The sequence below is a fragment of the Haliaeetus albicilla genome, chromosome 26 (assembly GCF_947461875.1).
Source record: "Haliaeetus albicilla chromosome 26, bHalAlb1.1, whole genome shotgun sequence".
Taxonomy (NCBI): Eukaryota; Metazoa; Chordata; class Aves; order Accipitriformes; family Accipitridae; genus Haliaeetus; species Haliaeetus albicilla.
In genome coordinates, this window is record NC_091508.1 from 21821893 (window position 1) to 21849579 (window position 27687).

At 38.4% G+C, this 27687-nt stretch overlaps 1 protein-coding gene across 1 annotated transcript; it reads right to left on the bottom strand.

Annotated features, from left to right (window-relative positions):
• Positions 1 to 191: 191 nt before the first annotated feature.
• On the bottom strand, positions 192 to 27364 carry PSMB7 (proteasome 20S subunit beta 7). Its single transcript, XM_069771353.1, has 8 exons — positions 27221 to 27364; positions 27011 to 27104; positions 26536 to 26633; positions 26080 to 26220; positions 24675 to 24790; positions 16799 to 16857; positions 2405 to 2556; positions 192 to 425 (listed from the first exon to the last, which is right to left on the bottom strand). The coding sequence occupies exons 1-8, from the start codon at positions 27280 to 27282 to the stop codon at positions 314 to 316; spliced, it is 834 nt and encodes a 277-aa protein (XP_069627454.1). The 5' UTR covers positions 27283 to 27364; the 3' UTR covers positions 192 to 313.
• Between the last annotated feature and the right edge of the window lie 323 nt (positions 27365 to 27687).

A 27687-nucleotide genomic window follows, 5' to 3' on the forward strand; every position in this document is an offset into this window, starting at 1 on the left:
TACAATGCTTGGTATCTGCTCCAGGAGCCTGGCTGTCTTCCCCATGTTAATACAGATCTTTTAGGGTAAAGCCCACAGCACTAAAAAGAGTGGGGAAGAGGCTGCACTTCTGTTCTGCATGAGCCTTACCTTTTCAACACTGTAAAAAGGAAAAAGCAGCAAAAGAAATGAGCACCATGTAAAAACACTAATTAGGAGAATGGTCAGAACCCTCTTTATTCTGTATCAGCTGCATGTTTCTCTTGATGCTGCAAGGCTTCTAAACATAACTAGTGCTGGGCTCCAGTGACACAGAAGGGCTGTGTATGATGGTTCAGGAAGTGTCCATGGTTTGTACAGTTTCATCCACAACCTCAATTTCCAGGAGTGCTACATTTTCTGTGAGAATAGCAGTAGTTCCCTTTTCACACTTGTATCTACCATACCTGTTAAAGAAATAGGTGAAAATTAAGCTGGAAGATGGTACTACATAGGCAAAGTCTCATGTACAATTTTAGAACTAATCAGTTTTTCTCTAGAAGTTTCCTGTAAAAGTCCAAAGTAAAGGAACTGTGCTTACTGCAGAAATCTAGACTGATTGCAATAACTGGTAAGGGTTCAGATTTCCTAAAAATGCTAGTTTACATACTGACTTAAAAAAAAAGTTACTTTATAGAAGTAAGTGTGATCTTATTATAGCATAGGACATTCTTGCTGTGCACTGTCACTCAAAGAACAAGCAATTTATTTACTTTTTGCAACTCTATAATAATTTCACCAATGTACTAGCTTTGGATTCTGTGCTAAAATTAGCTAACATTTAACACAAAGACTGCTAGTAATCAAGCCATGTTTGTGAAATCTTAACTGCATCCAACTAAATGAGTTGTCACCTTTTCACCCATTTACAGAGCAGAATCTAAAATCTCACTTTAAATGTGAAATAAAAACTCTCCTAGCTGACTACCAATAGACATTTCTGCTCAGAATGAAGTGTTATGCTTATGGAGTTGTACAGTAAGAAATCCAAAAGACCTTAACTGGAGCAGTGCAATTCATTGTGGCTTTGGCGATAGTTGTCTACATTAAAAAGAAGGGAAGAAGCAATTTCTTTAAATTCTACTATTTTTGCACAATTCATTACACATAGCATAAAAGTACATACTGCAAAAATCAATCCTTTAGCTGCCTTGAGGGCTGTGATTTCCCTGATGAGGCAATGTAGTTCACCAAGCAACATATCTGAGTGTTCAGAATTAAAATTTGCCAGCTCCTCTAACACTCAAACACTTGAGTCCTGTGTTCAGTTTTGGGCCCCTCACTACAGGAAAGACATTGAGTTGCTGGAACATGTTCAGGAGGGCAACTGAGTTGGTGAGGGGCCTGAAGCACAAGTCTTATGAGGAGCAGCTGAGGGAACTGGGGCTGTTTAGTCTAGAAAAGAGGAGGCTGAGGGGACACCTTATCACTCTCTACAACTACCTGAAGGGGGGTTGTAGTGAGGTGGGTGTTAGTCTCTTCTGTCAGGTGGCTGGAGACAGGATGAGAGGAAATGGCCTCAAGTTGAGGCAAGGGAGATTTAGGTTAGATATTAGGAAAAATTTTTTTACTGAAAGGGTTGTCAAACATTGGAATGGGCTGCCCAGGCAAGTGGTTGAGTCACCATCCCTGGAGATATTCAAAAAGCAAGTGGACAGGGTACTTCAGGACATGGTTTAGTGGACATGGTTAATGGTTGGAGTCAATGATCTTGAAGGTCTTTTCCAACCTAAATGATTCTATGATCAAAGCAATGTCTGTGTTGTCTTAAAAATCCACCATAGGGCATGTTTTCCAGCCACTGGCTAGAGGGGGTCTCTAGAAATAGAATAAAACACAACCTGGTAGTCACAGGCTAGAGTTGTGGCGTTTTCTCTTGGTTTTTCGTTTTGTCCTGCAGTGAGTTTGTATATAGTGGCTAATGACAGGCTGTGCTGCCTGAGACTGCTTTTTCAAATCCCCACGCTAAGATTATGCAGAACTGCAGGGGGTACAGTGATGCCACTAGTCTTTCTGACACCACACAAATTTCAGCAAGAACATGGCAGAACAAGACTATGTTGCTACCTGATAGCAAAAGAAACTCAAGTTACCTGCTCAGTCACAAATGTGATACTTGATTCCTTTCTCAAACTGCCTGGAACTCAAGAGCAGCCTCTTGGCATGGTAAAGCTGTGGCAGGTAAGCAATTCATTTGTTTCCTTCACACATCTGTATGTGCCACTAGCAGCCTCTACTCAGCTGCAGGTACAGCCACTAATTTTGTTTTCTTGTTTAGTTGAAATTCGTAAAGAGATCTAGAGATTACTCTGACAAAATTCAGTATTATGGAAAATGGGAATTGCTGGGAAGAACATGGATAAGGCACAGTTTCAGGAATACTAACCTGTCCCCCTTTCTGTTGGACACATCATATGGACGGAGAAAATCCAACTTGTTCTTGCTTATTACACAGATATCTATGTTGCTGCCAGAGCCCAGATCATTGTATATGCCAGCTGCAATGGCATCTCTCACCAGCTGTTTGGCTTCCTCTTCCTGGAAAAGTTAAAAAAGCTGTCATTGCACAAGTGTTGGCATTTCACAGAAATGTTTGTCTGTGTGACAGTGGAAGCTGTGAGGTCTCAGAACAATAAATGAGATACCAGCACCTTTTTAATCAAAGTACTGCAGAGCATTAACACCAGTTCTGAGCAGTGGGACTATCTATAGGACCACCTTTTATCCTGCTCATGATCCACCACCCCCCAGCACAGATCACACTTAGTAAAGACAGTCAAGGAAGCAAAATTAAGACTTTTGTCTTAACGACTGGAGAAAATAAATTTTACAAATTTTTATCTTCCAGGCTTTTGCACATGGGTACAAGTTCTCTATGGTACCCTCTGTGTAACAGCTGCATACAAGTTAAAGATTCATACTAGTTTAGTTACATAGGGCCTATCCCTTCCCTACATAGGGACTATTTAATCATAGTCTGTAGTAGCAAAATTATTTCTATGATACTGTAACTTAGCTTGGTTTGCAAAATTTGTTCAGCTCATCTTAACAGTAACTGTGTTGCAAAGCAGCCTTGCTCTGTACTGAACTGTAGCTGGCTAATATTTTTACCTCCAGTCCTGAACACAAGTGCAGAGAATTTAAAGAAACCTGCTGAAAATACTGGTCAAACTAGGTACCTCTATCAAAATACTGCAATTTGTAGTTCAGTTCTTACCATTTAAGTGAAAAAACAGAAAATTTGCTAGTTTTTCTGCTGTACACTTCAGAAATTCCATAGCTAACTAAAGCAAAATAGATATTTAATATAGTTCATTTAATACATACTGTATTTATATATTTCAAAAGCATGTGTATTTCTGAATTACTTTGTACAACTAGTAGAATTGTATTTGCAAAACTAGAATAGAAAACTGGAACAGGAAATAAGGCTCCCTATTCTTATTGCTTTGAAACCATGCACTAATCCTGCAAAAGTTCTAATGTTTGCTTTCTTGCAGGTGTTACATATCTACCTTCTTTTAAAAGGGCAAACATGCAGCTGCTGAAATACAAGTGCTGCACCTACTTGTGAGAAATTTACTCTTTGGAAGCTGTCTAAATAGCTTGAAAGTAAGTGCAATAGCATCTATGTCACACAAACACAAGTAACATTCAGATGAGTGCCTTTTTCAAGAAAACATTTCAAATTCATCAAACTCTCCATTAAAGTATTACAACAGATGTGTAATCATCTTCATTCCCCCCCCAATAAAATGCATGAATGGTGTCGATGTGAAAGCATCAGAAATACAAGTTTTTGATACACCTGACAGCCTTTACTAGACAAGAGGAGGTTATTACAGCTGCGCTGGCTCCCTCTACAGCTCCCAAGCAGGGCTTATTCCTATTTCAAAGGCAGCTTACCGAGTATCACAGATGAGATCCAGTGCTATTATAAATAATCTGACACAGCCAGTAAACCCTTAATTTTGCACTGCAACTGAAGATGGTGAGCATGAAGAAGTGTTGCAAAACAACTTTCTTGATGTATCATTTTAAATCTTGTAAAAACCAGCTACAGGGATCTGATCTCAGTACCTACACATGCCAGTCCTTACGACAAGACACACTACAGCTTGACAAAGCCCCACAATTCAGCCTGGGGGTCAAGTCCTCTGTCCTGCACCTCTTCCCATGGCTCTGTATTACCCGCTAAGAGAGACAAAACCAACAAGGACATGTCCTGCACCCTCTGCTCCTCTGAAGCCTGTACAGAGGAAGCACTAGTGCTCCAGTGACCTGGCGAAAGTGTCAGAATGCAAGAAAACAGGCTGTGTGTGTCTGTCTCTACACACACACAGACACTGTAATCTTTTCAGTAGCCTCCTGAGTACATACCAGAGCGCGTAAGACACCTTAATTTTTCTCAAAGGTATGAAAACTGTGACTAGAGCATGCCTGTTCCAGTGAAGAAAGACTCAAACACGTCTATGAACACAAAAATTTGGACTCTGTTTTATCCTCAAGTCATTTATGGCAGTTGCTGCTCAGCTAGCCCAACACGATCATAACTGAATGCTCAGTTTACCCTCATCACTCATCACTGCTTTGCTGGTATTTCACACCTTTGAATAATCTTCTGCCACTAGACATCATGAACTGAAGAGCAAATGTTCAATGCCGATTTCAATAAATGCAGCTTTTTAAGATTTACTTAATTTTAAAGGCCTCCATGTCTCCACCGCTATCCTGCCACATGAAAATAATGATGCTAAAAGATCCACAGCCCGCTCCTCGAACCCCTGATGCAGACAGCAGCTGCAGAAGCCCCAGTGTACAAGTGCAGCTGAAGAGGAGCCCAAAATTAGCTCAGCTACAGTCACGTCTGCTCCCAGTGCATACTCTGCATTCTCTGATGGCCCTCTTAAAAGAGCTTGTTAATAACAGTATTCCTGTCCTAACAGCTTAATTAAGGTATTGACCAGGAGGGGGGCATTTTTTTCAGTAAACTATAGAAACAGCATAAATTCCTATTTCACTCTCAGTTTCATTAGTATACTCTTGAAAGAAAAAAATTGAATTACACTTTCTACCAAGCTGACTAGAACAATACAGCCATGCTGTAAAAATAATTCCTGTACCTTTCTTCAGTGTTTTTGGTAATAAAACTCTGAAAAGCAAGTATTTTCTCATTCAACTGATAGAAGACTACTTTCTGATTTGTTGTATGCTAAGGGTATTTTAGTGCTATAGTGGAAGTAAATATACTAAAATAAAAAAGAATGTATAGGTATCTTTTAAAAATTAAGCAGTAGCAAAGCCAGAATAATTTTAAGCTATTATGCAAGTGTTAGTATAAGAAAAGCACTGCAGCTTAGGAAAACTAAAGCAGCTTAGTGGATGTTTGTTCCCCTCTCCCTTTAATTTTATCTTTTTTAGACAACAATGTAAATATCGCAGAGCCCTCTCACTAATTTAAATTTTATTTCCTTTTTAAAATGTACTCTATCAACCCAGTGTTATCAAAATAGGTCTAAAAATATCCAGTACAGCCAGTAGAGCTCAGTTGTAACTGCACGAAGGCATCCACTACACTGAGAAAGTCTAAAATGTAATCTCGTCTCTTTCATGCAGTGCAGCCTAGTTCATGAACCTGGAATAGTTTTAATTTTAGAAAACCCTGCTTCAGTGCTGTTTACTCCTCCTCCTCTTTTCATTATTTAGAAAGATGACCAGAATAGCCACAAGAAAAAAAAACAACCACAACATTCCTTGATAGAGATCCTGCACACGCAGTTCTAGCAAGGACTGCTATTTTACAATCAGAAAATAGGGGGTTAGCATGAAAAGTGCTGACATGGTCTTAAGTACAGGGGCATGAATGAGTCACTGTAATAATTAATCTTAAAAAAACCCTAAAAGTTCAGAGTATATAAAAGGAGCACTTCCTGCTTTACGGTTGCAAAGACCAAGCTAACTGGGAATATCATTCTCTCGGGTCCACGCTGCTTCTTAAATGAGATTACAGCAAGAGTGATGCACTGTAATACAAGTCAGTTGTGACAAGCAGCACTTTATAGAGCTATCTGTTTGTCTCCATCACCACATCACACAATGTGTCCCAGGACTCCAATGTGCAACTCCATTTACCACTACATGACAAATGGGCAGCACTTGTAAAAGGCGCAAAGAGGTCCAGATCAGCCGTGTAATGGTCACCACAGATGTACTGTAGTGCTTGAGGGGGGAAAACCAGACCCCCAAGTTCATTAAAGTGACCAGTAATGGATCTTTCAAAATGTGTCTTAGGAATAGTACAGTAAAGGCTAAAATAAATAACTCAGCATGGAAGGCTAATCTGAAATGGTGTTTGATAAATTATTTATAACACAGACAATTGTCTGCATTTAATATTGGTGCTACTGGTAGCATCTTTAAAAGATGATTTATGTGTTGTAATGCCATTAAGCTTTATATGGGCCCACTGCTAGCCATAAAGTCTGCTGAGATTTAGAGAATGAGTTTTAAACTGTCACTGCAACATCATAGTAGATAGAGCCTGTATTAAATCTTTACTTTAAACCTGTTATCTAGAGAGTTGCATTTTGTAGACACTCAAGAACTGATAGATTACCTCTCTACAGCTGCTATGCTGCAAGTCCCAAACAGCACCAATAAGGAACTTTTACACATTACTCTTGTATATGACTTGAATCAAGTTTCTCTTCTCACTTAACCAATTTCTAGATTTCAAATGCTACTGAAGGAAGAAAGAAGAGAGACTTTGCTACAGAAGATGTGGATATTTCTACATCATATGAATGCTGTCTTTACTAATAGCTTTTAAACAAGTTTATCATTATGCTTCCAGCAGTAAAGGGAGCAGCTGGAACAGCTTTGTGAATATTATTTCCTCAACATTTTGTAACTTTGCAAGCAAGTTAAACGGGAGATGCCTTTTCCAGACTTAAAAACTGTAGAAAGGATTATTTTTTTTTAAATCCTTACCAAAGTGAAATGAATACCTTCTGCAGGTCACCAGTATGCTGTTAGATAGGCAATACATAATGCAGTTCTCCACTAGTAAGTATTATCAAAAATTTGAAATATAGTGCACAATGAATATTAGTATAGAATGAATATGATAGTAACAGTTTTTGTAAAAATAAAAAATTCAAATACTTATAACTGTATTTTACAATAGAATAAAATTTATATAATATATATAACAGAATTCCAATTATATAATGTAAAAAGTTGATCCTATTTTGAGAATCTACAAGACTCGTGGGAAGAGAAGGGAAAAGAAAAAAATCAGAAGCTTCAGGAAGGACAATGATACTAAAAAAATAAATCTATAAAGGAGTGTTGGGAATTTGAGGCTAGGAAAGTGATACCTCTTGAAGGACATAAGCACCTACAGAAGCATAATTAGACTTTGGAAGAGTAATCAGACTACAACATGTGAGAGGATGTGTAAGTCTGCCTGTTGGGAGAAGTTGTGGTAGAGATCAATATGTAACTGGAAGCAATGCTAAAATCTGCTGGCTAAGTCCAAAGAGATAACAAAACAGAAGCAAAGTACTTTGTGTTTTTTTTCTTGTCAGGGGAGGTTGAAAGACTCCATTAGTGAGAATGAATTTGTTTTGGCTACTTTTTGAAGCTGGAAAGGAGCTGGCACATGTAATTTAAACCACTTGGGTTTTACAAGTCTTCACCAAAAAAAAAAAGGAGTATGCATTTCAAGTAGTACCTCATAAGCAGATGAATGACATACCTTGTTTCATAATTTATTTTTTTTTTAAATAGACCTAGCTACAATCAAAATAGTTTGCTTTTCTCTCATCTTTGAGCCAGTGAATGGAACTTAAAAGTAGGCAGTCTTTCTAGCTCTCCCCCATCTTTTGTTTGTACTCTACAAAGTCATAAAAAGTTAGAGGCAGAATGCTGAGATTTAACAGTCCAAACAATGCAAAACAAGCTATTAAAAGAGAGATGCGTGATGAATATGTAGAATCAGGATTCCAAATCATAGAAAACAGGATTAAACTGACATGCCAAATGACCACAGCACAAAGAAACATTTACAAGATAGAAGCTGCAAGTAGAAAGAATTAAAGGAACAAGCACACCAAAGGCAAAGGAGTTATGAAAATCACAATCTGTAAGATTAGCAGCATCTGGGAGACATGGAGCAGTAAAACAGAAAGATGGGTCCTGAGAACAGCCACCAGTGTGCATGAAGAAGAATGGGCAGAAATTATCTGAATATTCCCAGTACATGATGGAAAAATTAAGATATCAAAGATACCTAGGACTAAAACTGTGCCCTGTATAGGTATAAAGACAGCATCGCCTCCATTCTGCTGAATTTCAACCATACGCTATTTCAGAATCACGTATGCTCTAAAGAAAAAAAATCTAGAGAAGAATATGCCTTCCAATATTATACATAAGTTTATTTAGTTTTACTGAACAGCTCTTAAAGACTAAGATAAACAGAAATTTAGTAGTTTCTAAAGCAAAAGGGCAGGTGGGGTCTGTGAATTAACAACTCTATTACTTTGTGTGTTAAACAGCTAAGTTATTTTATATCAAGGTAACATGTATCATGTTATTTTCCAGTTCTGTTTCCACAGCCTTATTTAACAAGAAACTGAAATGCTCCAAATTCTGAAACATTACTTTCATTCACTCGCAGGAAGGCAAATGAATGACTCAATATTTGCACAACAGTGTCAAGGACTCAAAGAATATTAAATATGATTAGAATTTTCTCCCAGATTACATCCTATTCAAATGCTGTAGAACATGCCTTCTGTTTGGAATGGTGACTTCAAATACGTTTGTCTAAATTCTAACTTCTCTGCAAGCTTTCAAAGCTAGACTTCTATTTAAAAGAGAATTTAAAAAAAAAGCACAGGCCAGTTTGTTACATACATTCTTGTGTTTCCTTGCACCACTGCACTACTGCTCCGTTCATCACTGGGCACTTTCTCAAATGCAAAGTCTACGGAGCCTGTCTCTGCTGCTACCACCAATACAGTACATTAAAAGACAAAACCCCAACTGGCTTAAATCCCTGGATTATGAATACAGTGTTAATGTGCTGCCTAGTTTACACAAAAAATACAGAAAAATTAGCTTTGTTAGGAAGTAGCAATCTTCAGCACAAATACGGCAGGGGCAGGAAATTATGCAAAGAGAAATCAGAGCATAGCACTAACCTAGCAGTCTTGTTAAAACTCCGCAATTTGAGGTTTTACACAAATGTACCTACATTCATTCATTAATAGATCACAGAATCATAGATAAGTAATTCTTTACTGCATTTGATGTCAGTTTTGTTGTGAACAATATGTTAGTAAATGTTTATTTTTCTAACTGTTTTCTACCAAGAACTTCTCAAATAAAATACACCTTATTCCCTTATTATTATTATTATTCTCAGTGATTACAGTTTTTCATGTTCTGATGGTAGATGCTTGCAAGCCCAGACTCATCACCACCTCCCCCTTTCTGATATTGTACACCACACAAGTATAATAAACCATGTTAATATTTCATACCAGTGTGAAATATGCTGGAGTATCAATTCAACATCTGCTGTCTTTAGGGTACTGGCATCCCGCAGAGACACTTTCAATTTGTAATTGAGTTCTACACTGAATTAATCAGCAGTTTATCTTTTTTAGTAAAATAATATCTTCCCCACTAACCTGGATTTACATTAACAATTTATGCCAAATTACCTGCCAAGGCAAGAAACTTATATGATTCGGAACTACTATTCAGTAACATTAGTTCCTGTATGTCATTCCTTACATGAAGATTAGTACAATACATATTTCCAATGGTACAGAATTAAATTACAAGCTCCTCTCACAGCTACGGGATTTCTTTTAATACTCTTCCCATACTCCAAACTAAGAATGAATATGAAAATTCATTTAATCCATCACTTCTTATATCTGGGTGAAGTTCATTTTTTTTTAGGGAACCAATTCTCAAAAAGAACTTGCTCAACAGTAACAGAGCTGTAAATTCTGCCAGGCTGCGAGTTCTACTCTGACAGTGCAATATCCTCAATTTTCTATACAGCTACATTACTATACAGTAACATATGGAACCTTAACTATCAGGAAGTAGCCAAATATGTAAACCATGCAAAAGATGACAATTAAAGTTACTATATATTATTACTGCATATCAGAAAATGAGTATCCAGCAATAACATGTCTGGCTTCAAATAAAGCACATCTCTGTTCATATGACTATTACTTTACCTCTGAAAAAAGGATGGAAGGAAACAAAGGTCAACATTTTATTTGGAAAAAAGAAGTCTTGGGCCCTCTGGTAATATTTCCTTCCTAATACACCAAAATGCTCCATGAAGCTTATTGGCTGGGAGGGAACCTCCCCAGACAGCCCAGGCTGACTCCCACCCTCCACCTCATTCCCATTCACTCTTCCCTACTCAAGACAGAAATTGCACTCTGCCTCCACAGCCCTCGCCGCAGGAGCGGCACTTGGGCTTCGTGCCACGTGAAATATTTTCCAGTATGTTTTGCCTGTGTTCTGCAGTTATGGGAGATATACAAACTGAAACAATTTAAACTGGAACACCTGCTCCTGAGAAATGCATCAAAAATAATTACCTGTCCTACATCTACCCTGTGCAGTGAAATGATCTCTTAACACGGAGCCCTGCTTCTGACTAGCTTGTCTACATTATTACATACAAAGTTTAAATGTTACTTTCATAAAGGTGAAGAAATTGTTGCTCTTTGTCATGCAGCAAGGCCCAATTTAAACTAAGGTAAAATTTATTTCCCTCAATATAGTCTGTAAACAGAAAACTAGAAGAAGGTGCTACTGGGTGTCACTGGTTAACTCAGACTGATATTGTTGGCAGTTTCCCACCTGATTTCTGCACAGAAATTGTGCTTTGATATATTCAGAAAGCACACCTCAAAACACTTCTCCAGTAATCCTAGCCATTCCAGAGCACATCTAGCTAGCACATTTTAAATCAGCCTCATATTTCCTGTTTAACATTGGTTCTGCAAAGGACGTCAATCCAAGGCACAATTCTGTGAAAGAAGATGAGAACAGTACTAACTGTCCAATGTGTCAAGCAGAAACCAGGTTACCACAGAATAATTTTAATATAATCTAAAAATAAGAAACAGCATGATAAGCCTTTATTTTCTGGATGACTGTATGCACTAACACCTGCTATTTACCCATAGAAATTTGTGTCTCTGAAGGAGACAATAATACAGGCATGTAAGGAAAGCACAAAATCTGTATCACCACGAGCTCTGTCAGAAAAGGCAGCAAAGATATGCCACTAACAGTCTCAGTTATTGTCACTGGGTAATGAAATAAACAGATACACAGAGCACATAAATACTAAGTACTTATTTTTGTTCACAGAGTCAGATTTTTTTCTTTTCCCCCCATTTACTTAATCTCTGTGTTTGACACCAACAGGGGTTCAAGTATCTCAGGCAGGCTCTCCAGCTTAACTCTGATAGTCTGGCTTGATCTCTATTGTCTGCTGTCGGAGTTCAGCCGACAAACCTCCCAGCAAGTGGTCACCTTCCTATGGAGTCATTAAACCTCCGAATGTCAGCTGGTGGGATTAGCCTGCAGACTTCCACACCTGAGCCCTATGGCCAGGACACAGGCATTTTGATCACCATCACTAATGAATACAGAATTCATATGCAGCTTGTCATTGCTCTTGAGCCTTGAATCACACAGATGCAGGCTAAATAAGACTGATGAGACAACTATTGTTGAAGATTAGAGAGTTTTGACAGTTTCCAAAAATAGCTCAGTATTATTGTCAGTAGTTAATAAACAAAAATACCACCACCATATTGAGGGACAGTAGGAAATATGAGCACAGAAACATTTGAATGATCTGTATGCCAGCTGTTTAAAAATGGAAGAAAGTGACATGTTTTCATAATATTTTGTACTGTGCCTGATGTATTTTTTACTGAAATAAGAGGTACACAGGGAAAGTTACATTTAGACTACTTTTTACTTTGATACAGCAAAGACACACATCAAGCATCCGGAGGAAAGCATTATGACTCAGCTGCTTCACTCTAGGGATATGGGGCAGCTCCAAAGTACCTCAAAAATCAGTAGCAAAGCCAGAAACAAAACTGTGGACCAGAAGAGCCTGAATCTACACATTTTGCAGCTTCCAGTCCTCTTCCTTCCTATAATTTCTTTGTGAACACACCTACTCTGGCAGCTGCAACTATTAACTGAAAAAGGTTACTACCTCTAACTCCTGTCTGCTCATCATTTCTTCTTTTACAGAGGATTACCCAAATCTGCCAGCTGAATTGCTCATAAGATTGCTCCCTAACCCATATTTGTCAAAACCAAACAAGTTAGCAAAAGTAATCACTGCAGAATGATCACAAAAGCAAACCTGGCCAACAGGTGAAGGAGTGCAAATCTCTGGTAGGAGAGCAAGATGCAGTTTTTTGGACAGCACAGCTGCTGCAGGAGGGTAAAGTACCAACATTCCAAGTGGAATATGATCAGAACAGCCCCCTCTTATTTCTAATCTGTTCTTACCCCTCCAGAGCATTTTTGTTTTCATTCAGTACCACTTGATTTCCTGCCAGACTTAAAAAATGGTGTGACTGTAAATATAATCTCACATTTTTGGGGTGATCTATTTTAGAAATAATTATTAAATATCTGCCAGACTACCTCCTTCCATTTTTTTCCCCATCTATTCTGTGCCCTTGAACTCATTACACAAAGATTTCCTTCCCTTTCCTTGCAATAGTTGGGCTTTCCGTGGCTTCTACCAATTCTCTTCCTTTTGGATCCTCTTTTTATTAAACCTGACTGTTTTGATGAAATACAGAAAAGAAATGAAGTTACAAGCAGCCTGTTTCCTTGCTTAAACATGAAGCTCTTGTCAGAAGACAAGATAGCCTCACCGTACATCAAGCAATTCTTCTACAGACAAAAAGCTTCTACTTTTCAAACAACAGAAGTCAAATACCAGAATAAAATATAATATCCCCCTGCAATCTCCCTAGGAATTCAACAACTACAGTATAAACCCAGAATTCCAGCATTTAATACTGTAGACATTTTGTCCCCAGATCTTGGTTTCCATATCCACTGACTCAGAGTGTGTCTCTACTATTGTTTAACACCAGAAGGCATGAATGCATTTGCAAAATCTGACTGTAAGGTTTAAAAACCATGTGGCTACTCTACTGAAACTCTGTTGAAAGAAAAATTGGCTGCAATGAAAGATCTAAGCTCAAAACACTATTAGGTGTGCTGTTCTTCCACTTATGTTTTTTAAAGTAGATCTATAGCTGCCCACATGACAGATTAATATTGTTCCACAGTAGTTAGATGCTTGGCATTACATTTTTGAAGCATCTACAGGCCTTCAGGGCTGAAAGTGTTCACATCTTCAGCAATCTATAATGGTTCCTCTAGAGGCCAGCACTTGCTTCATAATGAAACATGCCTCCATAAATCAGACTGCAGAAGTGGCACTTGTGTACGTCACCATCTATCTTAGCAGTTTCTCTGAAGGATGTTGGGTAAAGATCATCTCCCAGCATTGCAACCAGGGAAAGGACCATCACAGTTGGCATTGATAAAGCATGTGCTACTTAAATCTGAAGACACACTAAGTCTATGGAAAAAAACACATCCTGCTGGTGTTAGCATGCCTCAGGCAGTGGTAGAAGCTTCAGCAACTCATCTTCAAAAGGCAGAGAGCCAGGGCTCTAGAAACCTGCAAAAATTGGCTAAGCCTGCAGTCTTTTTTTTTTTTTTTTTTTTTTTTTTTTTTTTTTTTAAGTTGAGCATCTTCAAAGTCTACGATTCTAACTGTAGGGCACAGCAGCTGCCACTGCAGATTTGATCCTCTCAGCTTTTGGCAGCTCTCAACTTGAAATTCTAGCAAAAGAATTTTTCAAGTTGCTATTATTGCCTGTCATGGATTTATAAATATTGTGCACTATCTGCTGTGGCATGGCTCTCATGGGACACCAGTGCATGCCAAAAGCATAACAGAATGAAAAACAGTTCCTATTCTTCAAATAAATGCTAATTTTTTTTTAACTGTGCTCACACGATGCGTTTGGTGATCAGCTTCAATAGTACAGAATATATATCAGAGGCAAAAAAGCTGATTGTCTTTTCCAGTAGTATTCAGCTGCTACTTTCATTAAGCTTGTTTAATTACATTCCAGATGCTAATTTGCAAGTCGATACCAGAGGGTGCAGGACAGTTTGCCTTTGAATCATTTTTCTGTGATGTGATGGTCTTGAAGCACACCACTACCCTCCAGTAGCCCTAGCAAGATATTCTGACAATTAGTGCAAAAGAAAGCAGTATTGATCTTGACAGAAAAATATTAATCCTCTACCCATTTTATTAAATTAATCTTCAGGAATTTTAAGTTTATCATTGCCATTTCATAGCAAATTTTATGTAAAAAATATATATAGTGTACTTCAGATGGAATGTTTTAATTTCAACAGAAATATCATTTGTTATTTTGTTACTTTACTGGAAAAAACCCACATGTGACTTAGAAGGTAGGTATTTTAAGCTGGCAGCCATAACAGAACACAGTTGAGCTTTATCACCTGAAACTTTGCTGGTTTAGTTAATACAATGACTAAATTGTTATTAGGTAACAGAATATCTAGTAAAAACAAAGGAAGGGTTAAGGTGCATGCAAGTCTCAAAGATCTAAGTATCTATTTCAACAAATTGGTAGGCTGCATTTCTACACGCTTGTTATAACAGTGAATATCTGCTGCCATTTATGGTTGCATATGAAGACAATTTAATTAGGATGACCTTTCTAAATAGGAAAGGTTGGAGATTTACCAATTTTTGGTGCCTTTTTCGGTTGCTCTTACACAAAGAATGACTTAAAATACAAGCTTGAAAACTAGCTGAGAATAAGATGAAATTTTTAGTTTCATAGCACAGCTCTTTGACATTTGTATCTTTGAAAGTGGACTATTATACTGTAGCTGTCGATTCCAAGGATTTGTAGTCCATGTTTTCAGTATGAATAGCACACATGCCAAGTGCACAGTCACACAAGAGGCCAGAAAAAGAGACTCTCTCATTCTGGCAGCAGCATGAGGGGAGAGAAAAGAAGTAGAGTCTACCTCTATGTAGTGGTTCTTTCCATCAGTCATCTAGTGTAATGCTATTTACAGAAGAAACTTGAGTGTCTATTAAAAATATTGCAATATTTCTGATAGCATTTATAAATACACTGAAGGCCAGAAGCCCAGTGTCTTCAGATATTGCCCAAAACACTGCAGCAACATAGGAATGCTGATCTTGCTGCATTTTCATAATTTTGCACACCTACAACTATTTCATATATACTGACAGAAAAAGAGCCAGTTCCAGGAATAATTGGAAAATTGCTTATTACTAACTCTTTAGCAGTTTAGCTACTGGAAAACTTCTCAAAACAAGTTGTTTTGTTTGGTTTTAAATCGACTAGTATTACACATCACATTTCTTCAGGAGATGTAACAGGGTATGACACGTCACTAAGTTTTAAATTTAATTAATTGATTTTAGAGAGGAACTCAGTTGACTCATGGGATCATCACCTGAAAATATACTGCAGTCACAGCAACATTTGAAGGGGAGGAAATGACCCACAGCAGTTACAGTACAAAGATGAGGAACATCTGAAGACCTTTTCTGAAGTAAATCAACTTTTTCCTTTTCCACATTATTCAGTGATAGTAAATAGGGTTTTCAGCATTTTAGGCTGAAATTATTGCAACTGTTGGTGTTACAAGTAATTTCTAATGGGTTCAATTTTCAATTTTGTGTTCAATTCTCAGTTTATTCTTTACTGTGAAATTATTAATCAATTGGAATGAGAAGGAGCATTCACAGAAAGTCTGAAGAGATTAGTGTGGTTTAAAAGAGGGCTTGACATCACTGAGGCATTTTACAAAAATATGGTCACAGAAAGCCCTTTAATTGTTTTGGTTTTCTTTTCATCAATAGTCTGTAGATAATTAGATTTTTCACTGTTTAGTTTAGCAGGCACTAAATGTGGTGTAGTTAAGTGTAAGGAAATACTATAGATAATAAAAATACAGTCATAAAAAAATAACTGAATAACTTATTCTGATCTTTCATGACACTCCAGCTTTTAGCTCTCCTGAATGATTCTCTATAATGAACTACTCAATTTTTCAATTTTTACCAAGATGATCAGCAAAACAAACAACCCACAACCTTATAAATCTTCTGATAACTAGCTTAAGTAGATATTAAAAGTGCAGTTACTAGTTCTGAACATACCCAACCAACCGGAAATCTAATTGGTTTCATACACTAGTTGAACTTTTTCTGTTGCTTTTACAATCATGCATTCTCTTTTCAAGATTGAGAGAGAGAAGACTGACTATTGGGGGAAAACCTGCAATATTGACTACACAAGGGCTGAATTCCTGAAGTCAACTATAATTAGCAAGTTGTATGTTTTTAAAGCTTTCACTTACACTCAAATCACAGAAGTTTTTCCATACATAAATTTGCAAGAAGCTCTATTTCTTCAAATTTATTGTACCCACCAACTCTTATAGCTCTGCAGTAAGCTGACATTAGTACATTTTTAAGTGCAGGGAAACTAGAACAGTTTTAATTTTTTTAAAGCTTCAAACCCCTTAAATTCTTACAATCACAAGAATTATTGAGGAAAGAAACACTGAGCTTTAGAACAAAATTTCTTACCTCCATGTCCGGTTTGTATTTATCTTCAAATACTGCCATAGCTGCTAATGATCCAGAACCTATGGTAACAAAATTAGGACACTTATTTAGCCGGTATATTTAGACACAGTATTTCTTTTAAAGAAGAAGGTAGCAAATATCAGCAGCACAAACCAGACTAAGTCTACCTTAGCTTACGATACACTCTAAAGCATCTACCCTCTTTAAGTCCAGCACCTAATTTACTCCTGAATTTATAGCTAGTGTACACAGTCTTCTCACAGTCCCCATTCTGACAGCCTTTTTCTTTTTACTATTTTGAACATGAAGATATGAAAATGAGGTTAGAAAAAAAGAGAGTTAACCAAATGCCACAGTTTGCAATTCCTACTCCTCCATTTCTCCTATCCCGCTTTTGTGCCTGGCCACGTTAGAGGGTATGTCACTTAACACTAAGACACTCAGAATGAATAGATTGCTTTAACAAGCTGCCCTGGCACAGTCACCTTTACGCATGGGGATGAGTAAACTAGCAATGGTAATAGAGTAGCTGGCTGCTGCCATCAGGTTTTTTCCCATATCTACTTTTAAACAGTTTATTATGCATTTACTTTGTGCCATTACTTTTACATTGAACAATAACAGCTGAATAGACAAAATGACAGATATGAAAACATGAGTTTAACATTACTTCTCTTAAAGGATGCAGTGCAAGTGTAGTAATGGAACAGAAGCCATCTCTAACCAAAGCACTGTAACTGCAGACATTATAAATGTGCTTTTCGTAAATTAATACGAAAAGCAGTACGATACTATTTGAAACTGTAAACTTGCTTTGTTCAGAGAGAGTCTTCAGGAAGATATCTTGTCTGTCCATGGCCCTAACCATATTTCAGAAAGCGCTACTTTTGGGGAGTGAATAAAGTTACCCGCAATTTTTTACTCCAATTAGAAGATTTTTTGGCATTTATTACTTTTTAACTTGTTTTGCATACTGCTATCTGTTTAGCTGGGTCACAGAGAAAGCCATATTTTCTATTTAAAATGATTTGTGTATATCGCTTGACCACCTCAATGGTTTAGTGAAAGAAAAAGGCAGCGATTAAACAGTTTCAAATGAGGTGTCCTGCTGATTTTATCAAGTCTGCTGAATGTATAATGAAAAAGGAGAAGCTGACAGTGACACTGTTGAGAAAATACAGACTACCTTATCTGAACCATTTAAGGAGGTCCAATTATAGATCAAATTTAAAGGGTAGAAACAGCAGATTTACAGACACAAATCAATGAACATGGTAATCCCAATGAATATGACAGATATTCCTGTTACAGAATATTGCTGTGGTTGAGGATCATTACCTTTACAGTACCAAATACATCACATCTAAAAGCAGTAGGACACTCTAAGTGTGTACTTGTATTACAGGCAATGACTATTCATTTACACCTTGAAGCAATACATGACTCCATTTTTTTTTAATGCTGAAACTGGGAATAAAGAAGATTTTTAAGCAACTAATAGCAGAAATGAACTGCTGATACAAACAGCTGATATCACAGAACGAATCTCAAATAAAAGGAATTTTACTGATACTTCAAACAAGGTCAAAATAAGGTATGTTCCAAAACAAATACAGGACTTGAACCATAAAGTAATTCTTCTTGTGGAATGACATAGGAACATTTCTAACAAAGGGGGGAAAAAAATCTGGGATACAGTCTCAAACTAGGACCACATTCTTCCTACAGTCAAATGAAGGCTTACCATAAGCAGAATGGGAAGCCTCAGAACTAGAAAACAATCCTACCCTTGGATAGAGGTTCTTTAAGAAAATTAGAGTATAAAGACTAAAAAAAAAAAGTGCAAAAAAGTATAAAAGGTAGTATCTGACAAATTACTACATTAGCTACTGACCTAAGAAGTGGTCTTAATTTCTTAAAACTTCTGACAAATAAAAATTAACAACACGAATATTGCAATAATCTCATACATTGCTCAGACTGGATTCATTCCTCCAGCTTCTTTTTAAAAGAAGTTCTCAAAAGAACCTATGGGCAAGAACTCAGTAGACTTATAAAGAAGGAAAAAGATGAATGGGAGGAAACCTTATGTTACATTACATGAATCCTTTACACAAAGAATTATACTTTTAATTCTTTATCTCACTATGTTACCAGTATGCAAATAAATACCAAATCTAATATCAACTTTAAATAAATAAACGCAGACAGTCCTATAATGTTTCAAAGAGCTGTTGAAAGTCTTAATTAAAACCTACACATAGACATTTACATCTGAAAACCAAGATCCCAGGGAGATTCTAATAGAACAGGAAGTAAAGATGGAAAAGCTGAATAAACCCATTTTTTTTTTTCTCTACTGCTTATAAATCCTAAACATAAAGCTTTATAAGCTTGCATTTAAAACAAGTGCCCAAGAAAAAGTCTCACAGCACAGCTAAGCATTCTCTGAAAGAACAGATTTTTGTAGTCTTAAATAGCACAAAGAAAATTCTTCACTCTTACTAGCACCAGATATAAACACTGTTTTTAAATACATAGGTAGATGTATACTTCTGAGTTTCTCCATCAAAACAAATCATCTGCTGTTTGACAACAGCAATATGAACTGTTTTGGAAAATACTAATGATGTGCATATGTTCACCTGTAGCACATTAAATAAGAAAAACCCCTCAAACCTATTTGCACTGCTGGTGGACTGAAACCCCCTCACTTGACCATCCATGCAGAAAACCAGGAGTGGACAGTTGCTCACAGGCACAGTTGCAAACTTCACTATCCAATTACACTGACTTCCCTCTACTTGTCAAATTCCACATATGATCCAAACAACCCCACAATGTTCTAAGTAGTTATGAAAGCTATGCATTGTAGTAGGAGAGCTGGCAATAAAATCTGTGAACTTAAGTAAACATTGAAGTATGGTTTTCTTATTGCAGTACCTATAAAAGCACAGAAAACTTAGATATTAAGGGTCTATGGAGAACTTGTTTGTATGTGGGGAAACAGCTGTTCTCTTGTCCATGTATTCAGTGCCCACCAATAATTCATTTTTAACAAGCATGCTTTTTGCCTTTATGTAGAAACAAGCTTAACAATTCCCAAACATAATGTCTGGAGAAAGATAAAATACAAACATTGCAAAACGCCATCCATTAGTTAGGGATAGATGCTCCCACCTCATGCACACAGCAACAGATTTAAGTCACTACCAGTTAGGAGTCAGCATTGCCAAGATGCAGCAGTTCAACTTCAATCTATTAAAACACACAGGAAAGCTGTGAGATGATGGGTCATTAAATAGCATCTTTAACTGAGTTCAGATGCAAAGTGATACTAAACCAGATATTTATCTTAGACAGATAACTAGTTTGGAATCTTAACAACACACAACCAATGCAGAAATAGGAAATTTTCTTTGTTGGAATTTTTTTAAATGTTGAAGTTCACAACTGTTCTGTGTAGGAGCAATAAGAATAATTAAAACAAAGTATAATTGGTAGTGTCATCATGTATTTGTATTACATAACATTCAGGAAAAAACCTTTCAGCCAGATTAAAAACCACTAACTGCTATGAACGGTTACACTTCAACAACCTTGGAAACACAATCATCAAGAAAAAAATGCCATATCAATTCCAAATAATTTATTTTGCATATATTTTCAGTAAGCTATGCTTTAGAAACAAATATTCAGGAAGTATTAATCTAGCATCTAAATATATAAAAATATTGATTGTGCAACAAATTATAAAGAACTACAGAAACTGAGATGCAAAGCTATCTTCTGAGGCAAATGCTTTTCAGCCTGATAATTAGCATGAATCAGATAAGTCATGAGATTTTTTTTTTCCTTCTTTAAGAAACATTGGCCATTTTATAAGTTTTCACAACTAAGTTATCAAAAAATTTTCTGGACTCAACTGTAATAAACTCACTTTAAAAATCCCATCTGGTCTTTACTTAAGCAGTTGTACTACTTCAGTATTGATTTAAAGTGAAAGATAATTACTGATTAATAGCAAAAAAAAAATTCAGCCAACAATAATTTCCACCATGTTTTGCAACTGCAGTAGCTTTTCTATAACAGATGAACTGGATCTTTTTAGCAGAACATTCACTGAAGACAACTTCTTATTGCTAAGCACAGTCCATTTTCATCACCCAAGGACCTGTTCGCTACCTCAGCCTGCCACACTGGAGGATGTGCAGAGCCTTGAGAGAGTAACATTTAGCACTTCCTAATCCATCAGTGTCAAGGCTCCCTGACAGGGCATTTATTCACACGCACTCATTGTTATTCAATTTGCTGTTCATTCTAGGTAAAATTCGGTGATCTCCACAGCCCCATCGATTGGGATCATTTTTCACCCTGGTTCTTGGCTGAGGGGCTGAGTCTCAGCAGTGGTAGTGCTTGCTCTGCAGGACAACATTGCCAATGCATGAAGAGCTGATTTATGAATATGAAGCAACACTGGTACCAGGGGACTAGCTTTAGCCACTAGAGACTACTGGAACATACTTACAGTTTCCGAAAGCTGAACTACCGACTTAAGTGCTTTAATTTTATGCATGCATTTCATTACAAGTCTTGGCCAGAAGCTTTCCTAGACAAGCCAAGCAATCAGACAATCTTGCATCGTTTGCTGAAATCCAATTTTGTCCTTTGTCAGCATAAACAGTTTAATTTGATGTTTTCACTCCTGAGTAAGCACTGAGTATCTTTTACATCTCCCTTGCAAGGGAGGACACCACTGTCCATTCTCAAACACACTCCAGTTAAATAAAAACACACTCTAGCACACTAAAACAAACAAAAACCCCATCATCTCAACCACCTTCCCTATTTAATACTGAATTTCCAGAAATTAAGTGGCCAAAAATACCTACCCCGATTTAATAAACTGCCCTTAGAACATTTGGGGAAAAAACCCCCAAAACAATAGATTAGTCTAAATAAGATCAAAATACAATTCCAACTACTATCTCTGATTTGACCTTTGATACCTCCTCTACTATCTCAATTCTATCCTTCATTTATATGCATAAGCTAATCTTTTTACTAAAATATATCCGAGTCACAGGAGAAAGTATCAGTGTACCAGGTGTAGAAAGGTAAAGAACATTTATGCTAAGAAGGGCTTTGTTTGACAGCATGGCCAAAAGTAACATGTAACCACCAGACACAGACCTGGTACAGCTGACAGCAAATCAAAGTTTAAGCTACAGTTAACTTAAACCACTGATATTCCACTTCCTACTTGTCTGAACTTATTCTGCTACTATGTTATTTTTGTGGGGGGAAAGAGGAGTGGCCAGGATCTTCAGAAATGCCCCATTTTAAAGCTTTTAAAACATAGGCACAAAAGTAACCACGTACATAATGGAAACTGTGTGACTTTATTCAGGCAATCAACTACTAGCAGCTATCAGCACAGAGTCAGTTATAGTTTTACAGTTTATGACAATATTGGATATAAGGCAATTATAAGAATCAGGCATTTATTTTATATATCAAAGGCTAAACAATGACATCACATGACTATTACGCGGATTTCACTTTCCAAGTAAGTAATTTGCCAGTTCCTGAGGTAATGGCACCATCTATTGGTCCAATACCACCTCTGCAGAATTTCCACAAGTTAATCACAGTTCTCATTATACAGTTAGCCAGATGATTCAGTTTAACAGCTGCACTGTTTCAGTAGGGCAAAGATCCAGAAGAAAAAGAAAAACCTTTAACATTTCCAAGAATATATTAAGTAGGTGTTTTATCTAGAAATGCCAACCACGAACAGAAAAAGATTAACTAAAATTGTATCTTTCCATCAGAGTGAGCATAAAAGCTGCATCAGACATAGGCTGAATCCAATTCCCTAATCTGACACAGTTCATTTTTAGATCAATTTCCTTTTCCGATATATTTATTTGGACTTTACCTTACACTTCCATAGCTCTACTGAAACTGAGCTTTCATTTAAAATCATCCAAGTCCTCAAAATTAAATGCAAGTCTGAAACAATACAGTGCCTTCTTGAGTGATCAGAGAGCAAAAATAATTGCAACCTTGGCTATGTTTGGAATTTTACTTTTTTCATATATACAATATTTTCAGTAGGGCATCAACCTTAAAAGCCACAGATGAAACTGTACAAGAATATTATTAGCTCAGAAGGCACTAGTTTAATCTCTTACCAGTGACACTGAGTGCATCTCAGTAATATCTCTTACCATTTTTTAACCCTTTACTCCCAGATTATCACCTATAAATCACAAAAGAATTCAGAACTAATCAAACAAGCTGACACTACTATTGAAAATACTACCTTTGCCAAAGACTGGGCAAGTTCTATAATATTGCAAGATGCATGTGTCCTTCCCTTCAACAATGCATGTGTTATTTCCCTTCACAAAAAAAATGAGGACGATGGTGATCACTAAGGCTCTCCTGCAAGTCGTAAAGCTTATTACTTCAGGATTCTTACCACAGGAACTCTCCAAGCATCCCTCAGTAAGAAACAGAACAAGACAGCTAAAGAAATTATTTTATCTCGAGGACATGGGCAAAGTAGTTAGAAGACATAGGAGGAATGACAAGTTAAATTCACAAATCAAGATCCGTGATGAATGAAGACTTTGTATTCTGTGATACAGTGTCTTCCTGAATATACTCATAAGAGGCCTTTGAGTTGTTTAGCAAGATCACAGGTAAAAGGGTATATGCTCAAGAGCCACTTCACAACTTGAAATTACTGCTACTGCAAAGCAGCACTGAGGAGTTAAGAAGTTTCTCTCCTGTAGGTATTCTTCATCTCCTTCTGTAGAACTGGGAAGTAATGGAGCAATGTTTCCGCTTGTTAAGTGAGAAAGACAAGACACTGCAGAAAAGCTACCTACGAATTGCATTCTACTACTACAAAGTACTTATTTCCACATTATCCCATATTCTTGTTTATAGTTGAAAAAACAGCAAATAAGAATATATTTACTAAGATTGTATTTTACAATATATCCTGAACACTGCTTTTGTAACTGGTCTTGACAGTGTAGTACCTAAATCCAAAAAAGCATGCAAAGATCTGTGGTTTCAGCCTTCAATATTATCACAATCCCTAATTCGAAACTGAACAAGATGTACACAGAACTGTATATACCTATAGCTCAAATTACTGCTATTAAAGAAAATGTTATATAGACAGAAGAGTTGGGGTACTAACACTTAACCTGATAGAGGGCTACTAATTGTCAAGTTGACCTCAGCAACAGACAGAATTAAACTTCTTTATTGAGAAGCTCAGTACAGTAGCTAAGACCAATTATTATATGTCATGAGTAAACCAGGTGTTGCTTCACTACAGCAAAGCACCTTCTTGAGTAAGATACAGCTGCTACTTAGCAAGAAATACAACAGTCCCAAAGGAGAAGAAAAGCACACTTTTCTGTAGTTTCATCAGGAAAAAAGTTTAAGGCAGAATGTAATTCCCCAAGTGAGACTTCATATGAACCTTGAGTTAGGACTATCTGCAAATGAAGTTTCTAAGGATTTTTTTTTTTACAGCAAGTTTTGGGGAATCCCACAATTCTCTTGCTTTAAGGTATGTCGGGGAATACACACAGCAACTTTCATAATACCTTTTTTTTTGTAGCTTAGATTTAAACAGCATAATGGCCCGTGTTTTTAAAGTGTTAGAAGAGAAATAGAACAGTGCACCTGCCTTATAAACACGGGTACAACTTTATCTTTGAAGTCTGAGGTCTGTACAGTTCCCAGCAAACAATGGAATTTAAGTTAAAAAAAACTTTAAATAATAATTTGAAATGTTCACCCTTTTTACGAGGCAGTTGTATTACAATACTGAGGGAGTATCACTTACCCATGGTAACGTAAGGCAATTTGTCAGTTGATCCATGGGGATATATGCTGTAAAGGTGAGGTCCCGTGACATCTACTCCCCCTAAAACTAGGGCAGCACCAATGTAGCCTTGATACCTAGGACCAATGTTTATATGTGAATCTGAAAGTCCACAATAAATCTGTAGTTCTTTTTAACACAAAGTATGCATTTGAGAAATTTTCCACAATTATACCAGGTACATCTCCATAATAGAAAGACTACTTTTACTATCTGTGAGCAATAGTTTAAACTAAGACATTTACTAAAATATGGTATATTTCAGTGTCAAGCAGAACAAACAGGCACTGGACAAGCAAGTAGGTTAGATGATACATTTGTGCTAACGGGGAGAGAATTCAGATTAGTTTTCAAGCCTTAAACGAAACCCCTGTACCTGCAATTAAGTTTTTATTTAGAGACTTCAGAGAAAACTTATTCCTTCATTTCCCCCATGAGAATGTTCTTGGCTGCTTTAACTTCTTAATTTATTGTTTTGTGACTCACTTAAAAAGAGGCAAACTGCCTAGCAATACAGCATTAAGCAACCAAGCTGAATTACTATCATCTATCTTGGTCACTTGGTTGCACAAAGCATTTTCTTTTCATTGCTTTATTTCACCTTCCTGGAGACTTTCCAATAGCTTGAACAATCTCTCGAATTCAAGACACTCATTTCATTCTTTCCTTCTCTTTCAAGAGCATTTTTTACTTCTGCAAAAGACAGTACTAAACAATACTGGAATACTCAAAAGATTTGGAGAGTATGCCCTCAGTCTAAGGGCATGTTCTACGTCATGCTGCACGTTAGGAAGTTCAACTGCCACCGACTGTTTGTGATAAGTTCAGCAATCAAATGAAATCTTAGGACAACTGCAGTACAACTTCCAACCATTTTACTCATTATCTCACTATACCACTGACAGACTTCTATATTAACAGCTGTGGGCTTCAAATAGTTAAACATTTTATTCTTTTGAAAACAATATACATTTTGAAGTAGTGATTCTATTACAAGACACATGAAATTCTCAATTTTACAACCTTGCACTTTGCAAGATTATTACTGGTCCAGCCATCTCAGCACAAAGATACACAACAGTTTTCATGGGTGTGATCAACAGTTTATTAAACTACTGTCCTTCTATTTTTGCCACGTAAACACTAGCAACACAACTGTAGTATCAAATCTCTAAAACACCACAGACTTGATTTCTCTTCCATCTCAGTTCAAAAGCCTATGAAGCAGACAGCAATTATTAAGTCTTCCCTAAAGTCTTCTTATAAAGGTTAAGTAAGGTGAGGAAGGGTGCTCCCTCACAGGAGCTTAAATATTGTCTAGTGATTTTCACAGCATTGTTAATAAACAAGAAACCCATTCAGTTACCTGAAAAGCATTTGCTTTAGCATTCGATTAGCTGTGACAACTCTTGGAAGTCGTCCAGTAGATAGCGAATGGAGCTCCAGATTGGAAGAAATCAGCTGTGTTGTCATATCAGTATCTGCAGCTGTTCCCGCACCGCAACAACTGAAAAATATTATGAGCAAGTCAGGAAAAGGTGGGGAGGACAGGGGAAACAAATAACTCTCCGCTTTACCCAAAAAGTAGAAGTTTTCTCATTGGAAAATTGAAGAAATTAAGTTCTCATACGGTTAATATTTTCAGAGCATGGCACAAGATAGCCTGCTTAAGTGTAAATGAAATACCAAAAATCCCCAAGCTTTGCTAACAAATTAATCATTTTAAAGTACACCTTAACACCTGCTGTGAGCAAAGGACACAGCTAAAAATCCCAATACTATTACCAATACCGTTTACACCATAAACGGTTTTAACACTTACTAGATATTAGGGGAAATGAAGTGTATTTTTGAACAGTTCTTGTCAGCAACAACCGTTCCTTCCGTTGCCCTCGTATCTGCACCGAGGACTATGCCATCCTACAGAAAGAGAGAATTATTCCCAAAGCCTCGATCTCCAAAGGGGACCTTTCCAGCACCGACGCCGAGATGGGCTGCCAGGCGCGGGGCAGCTCCGGGGATGGGGGCCGCAGGAACCGGCTCCCCACAGGCCGAGGCCGGGGACGCCGAGAATGACTCAGCAGGCGCGGAACCTCCGCCACCAGCCGCACCGGGACGCCGCTTCCCGACGAGGCCGCCGCGGGGCCGAGCGGCCCTTCCCCGGCCCCGGCTCAGGAGCGAGGGGCGGCCGCCCACCCACCCACCCGTCCGCCTCGGCCTGCGGGCGGAGGAGCGGCCCCTGGGCCCGCCCGGCCCCCTGTGAAGCCCCGGAGGGCCTCGCCCGGCGCCCGCCTCACCTTGAAGACGACGCCGGCGATGGTGGTGCCCGTCTTGCGGGCGGCGGGCAGCCGCTGTCCCTTCTGGCCCAGCTCGGCCTCCAGCAGGGAGTTCCTACAACACAGGGCGGAAAGCGGGGCCTGAGCGGAGGGCTCCCCTCCGCCCGCGGCCCCGCTGCCACCCGGGACCAGTCCCCGCCGATCCCAGCCCGCGCCGCCCCAACACCTCACCGAGCACAGTTATCGAAGCTGAAGCCGCCGCTCGGCGCCTGCAGCACGGAGACCGCCGCCATCTTATCGCTCCGGCAGGGAGGGGGGGAATCCGACGCCTGCCGAACGCTTCCGGGTCAGCCGCCGCCGGGGCGGGCCCTGGGCCTCGGCCGGGCCCGGTTCTCGCTGCCCGCGAAATGGCGGCGGTGGCAGCGGGCCCGGGGCAGCGGCGGGGGGGGGGGGGGGGGATCGGCGCCGGGGTCCTGCCCGCGGGAGGGGCTCGCCGGGGTTACCGGGGCGCTGGGGAGGACCCGGGGCTGGGGATCGGGCCGCCCCTGCGCGGGGGGATGTGCCTGGCTTCGGTTCTGCCCCGTGTTTGTGTCCGCGTCCGCCCCTTGGCACCTGGGGCCTGTTGGCGGTCTGGTAGTTGGCAACTGAGAACAGAATCCTCTGAGGAGGAGGAGGGCTTCTCACAGGCGTGAGGCAGC

Bases quoted from the DNA above. Each gene is read 5' to 3' on its own strand.
- PSMB7 (XM_069771353.1), bottom strand. From the start codon at position 27,282: ATGGCGGCGGTCTCCGTGCTGCAGGCGCCGAGCGGCGGCTTCAGCTTC. The intron at 16,858-24,674 runs GTAAGTGATACT...TTGTTACCATAG, and splicing joins ATTGCCTTACGTTACCATGG to GTTCTGGATCATTAGCAGCT. The intron at 426-2,404 runs GTTAGTATTCCT...TTTCTTTAACAG, and splicing joins TCCAACAGAAAGGGGGACAG to GTATGGTAGATACAAGTGTG.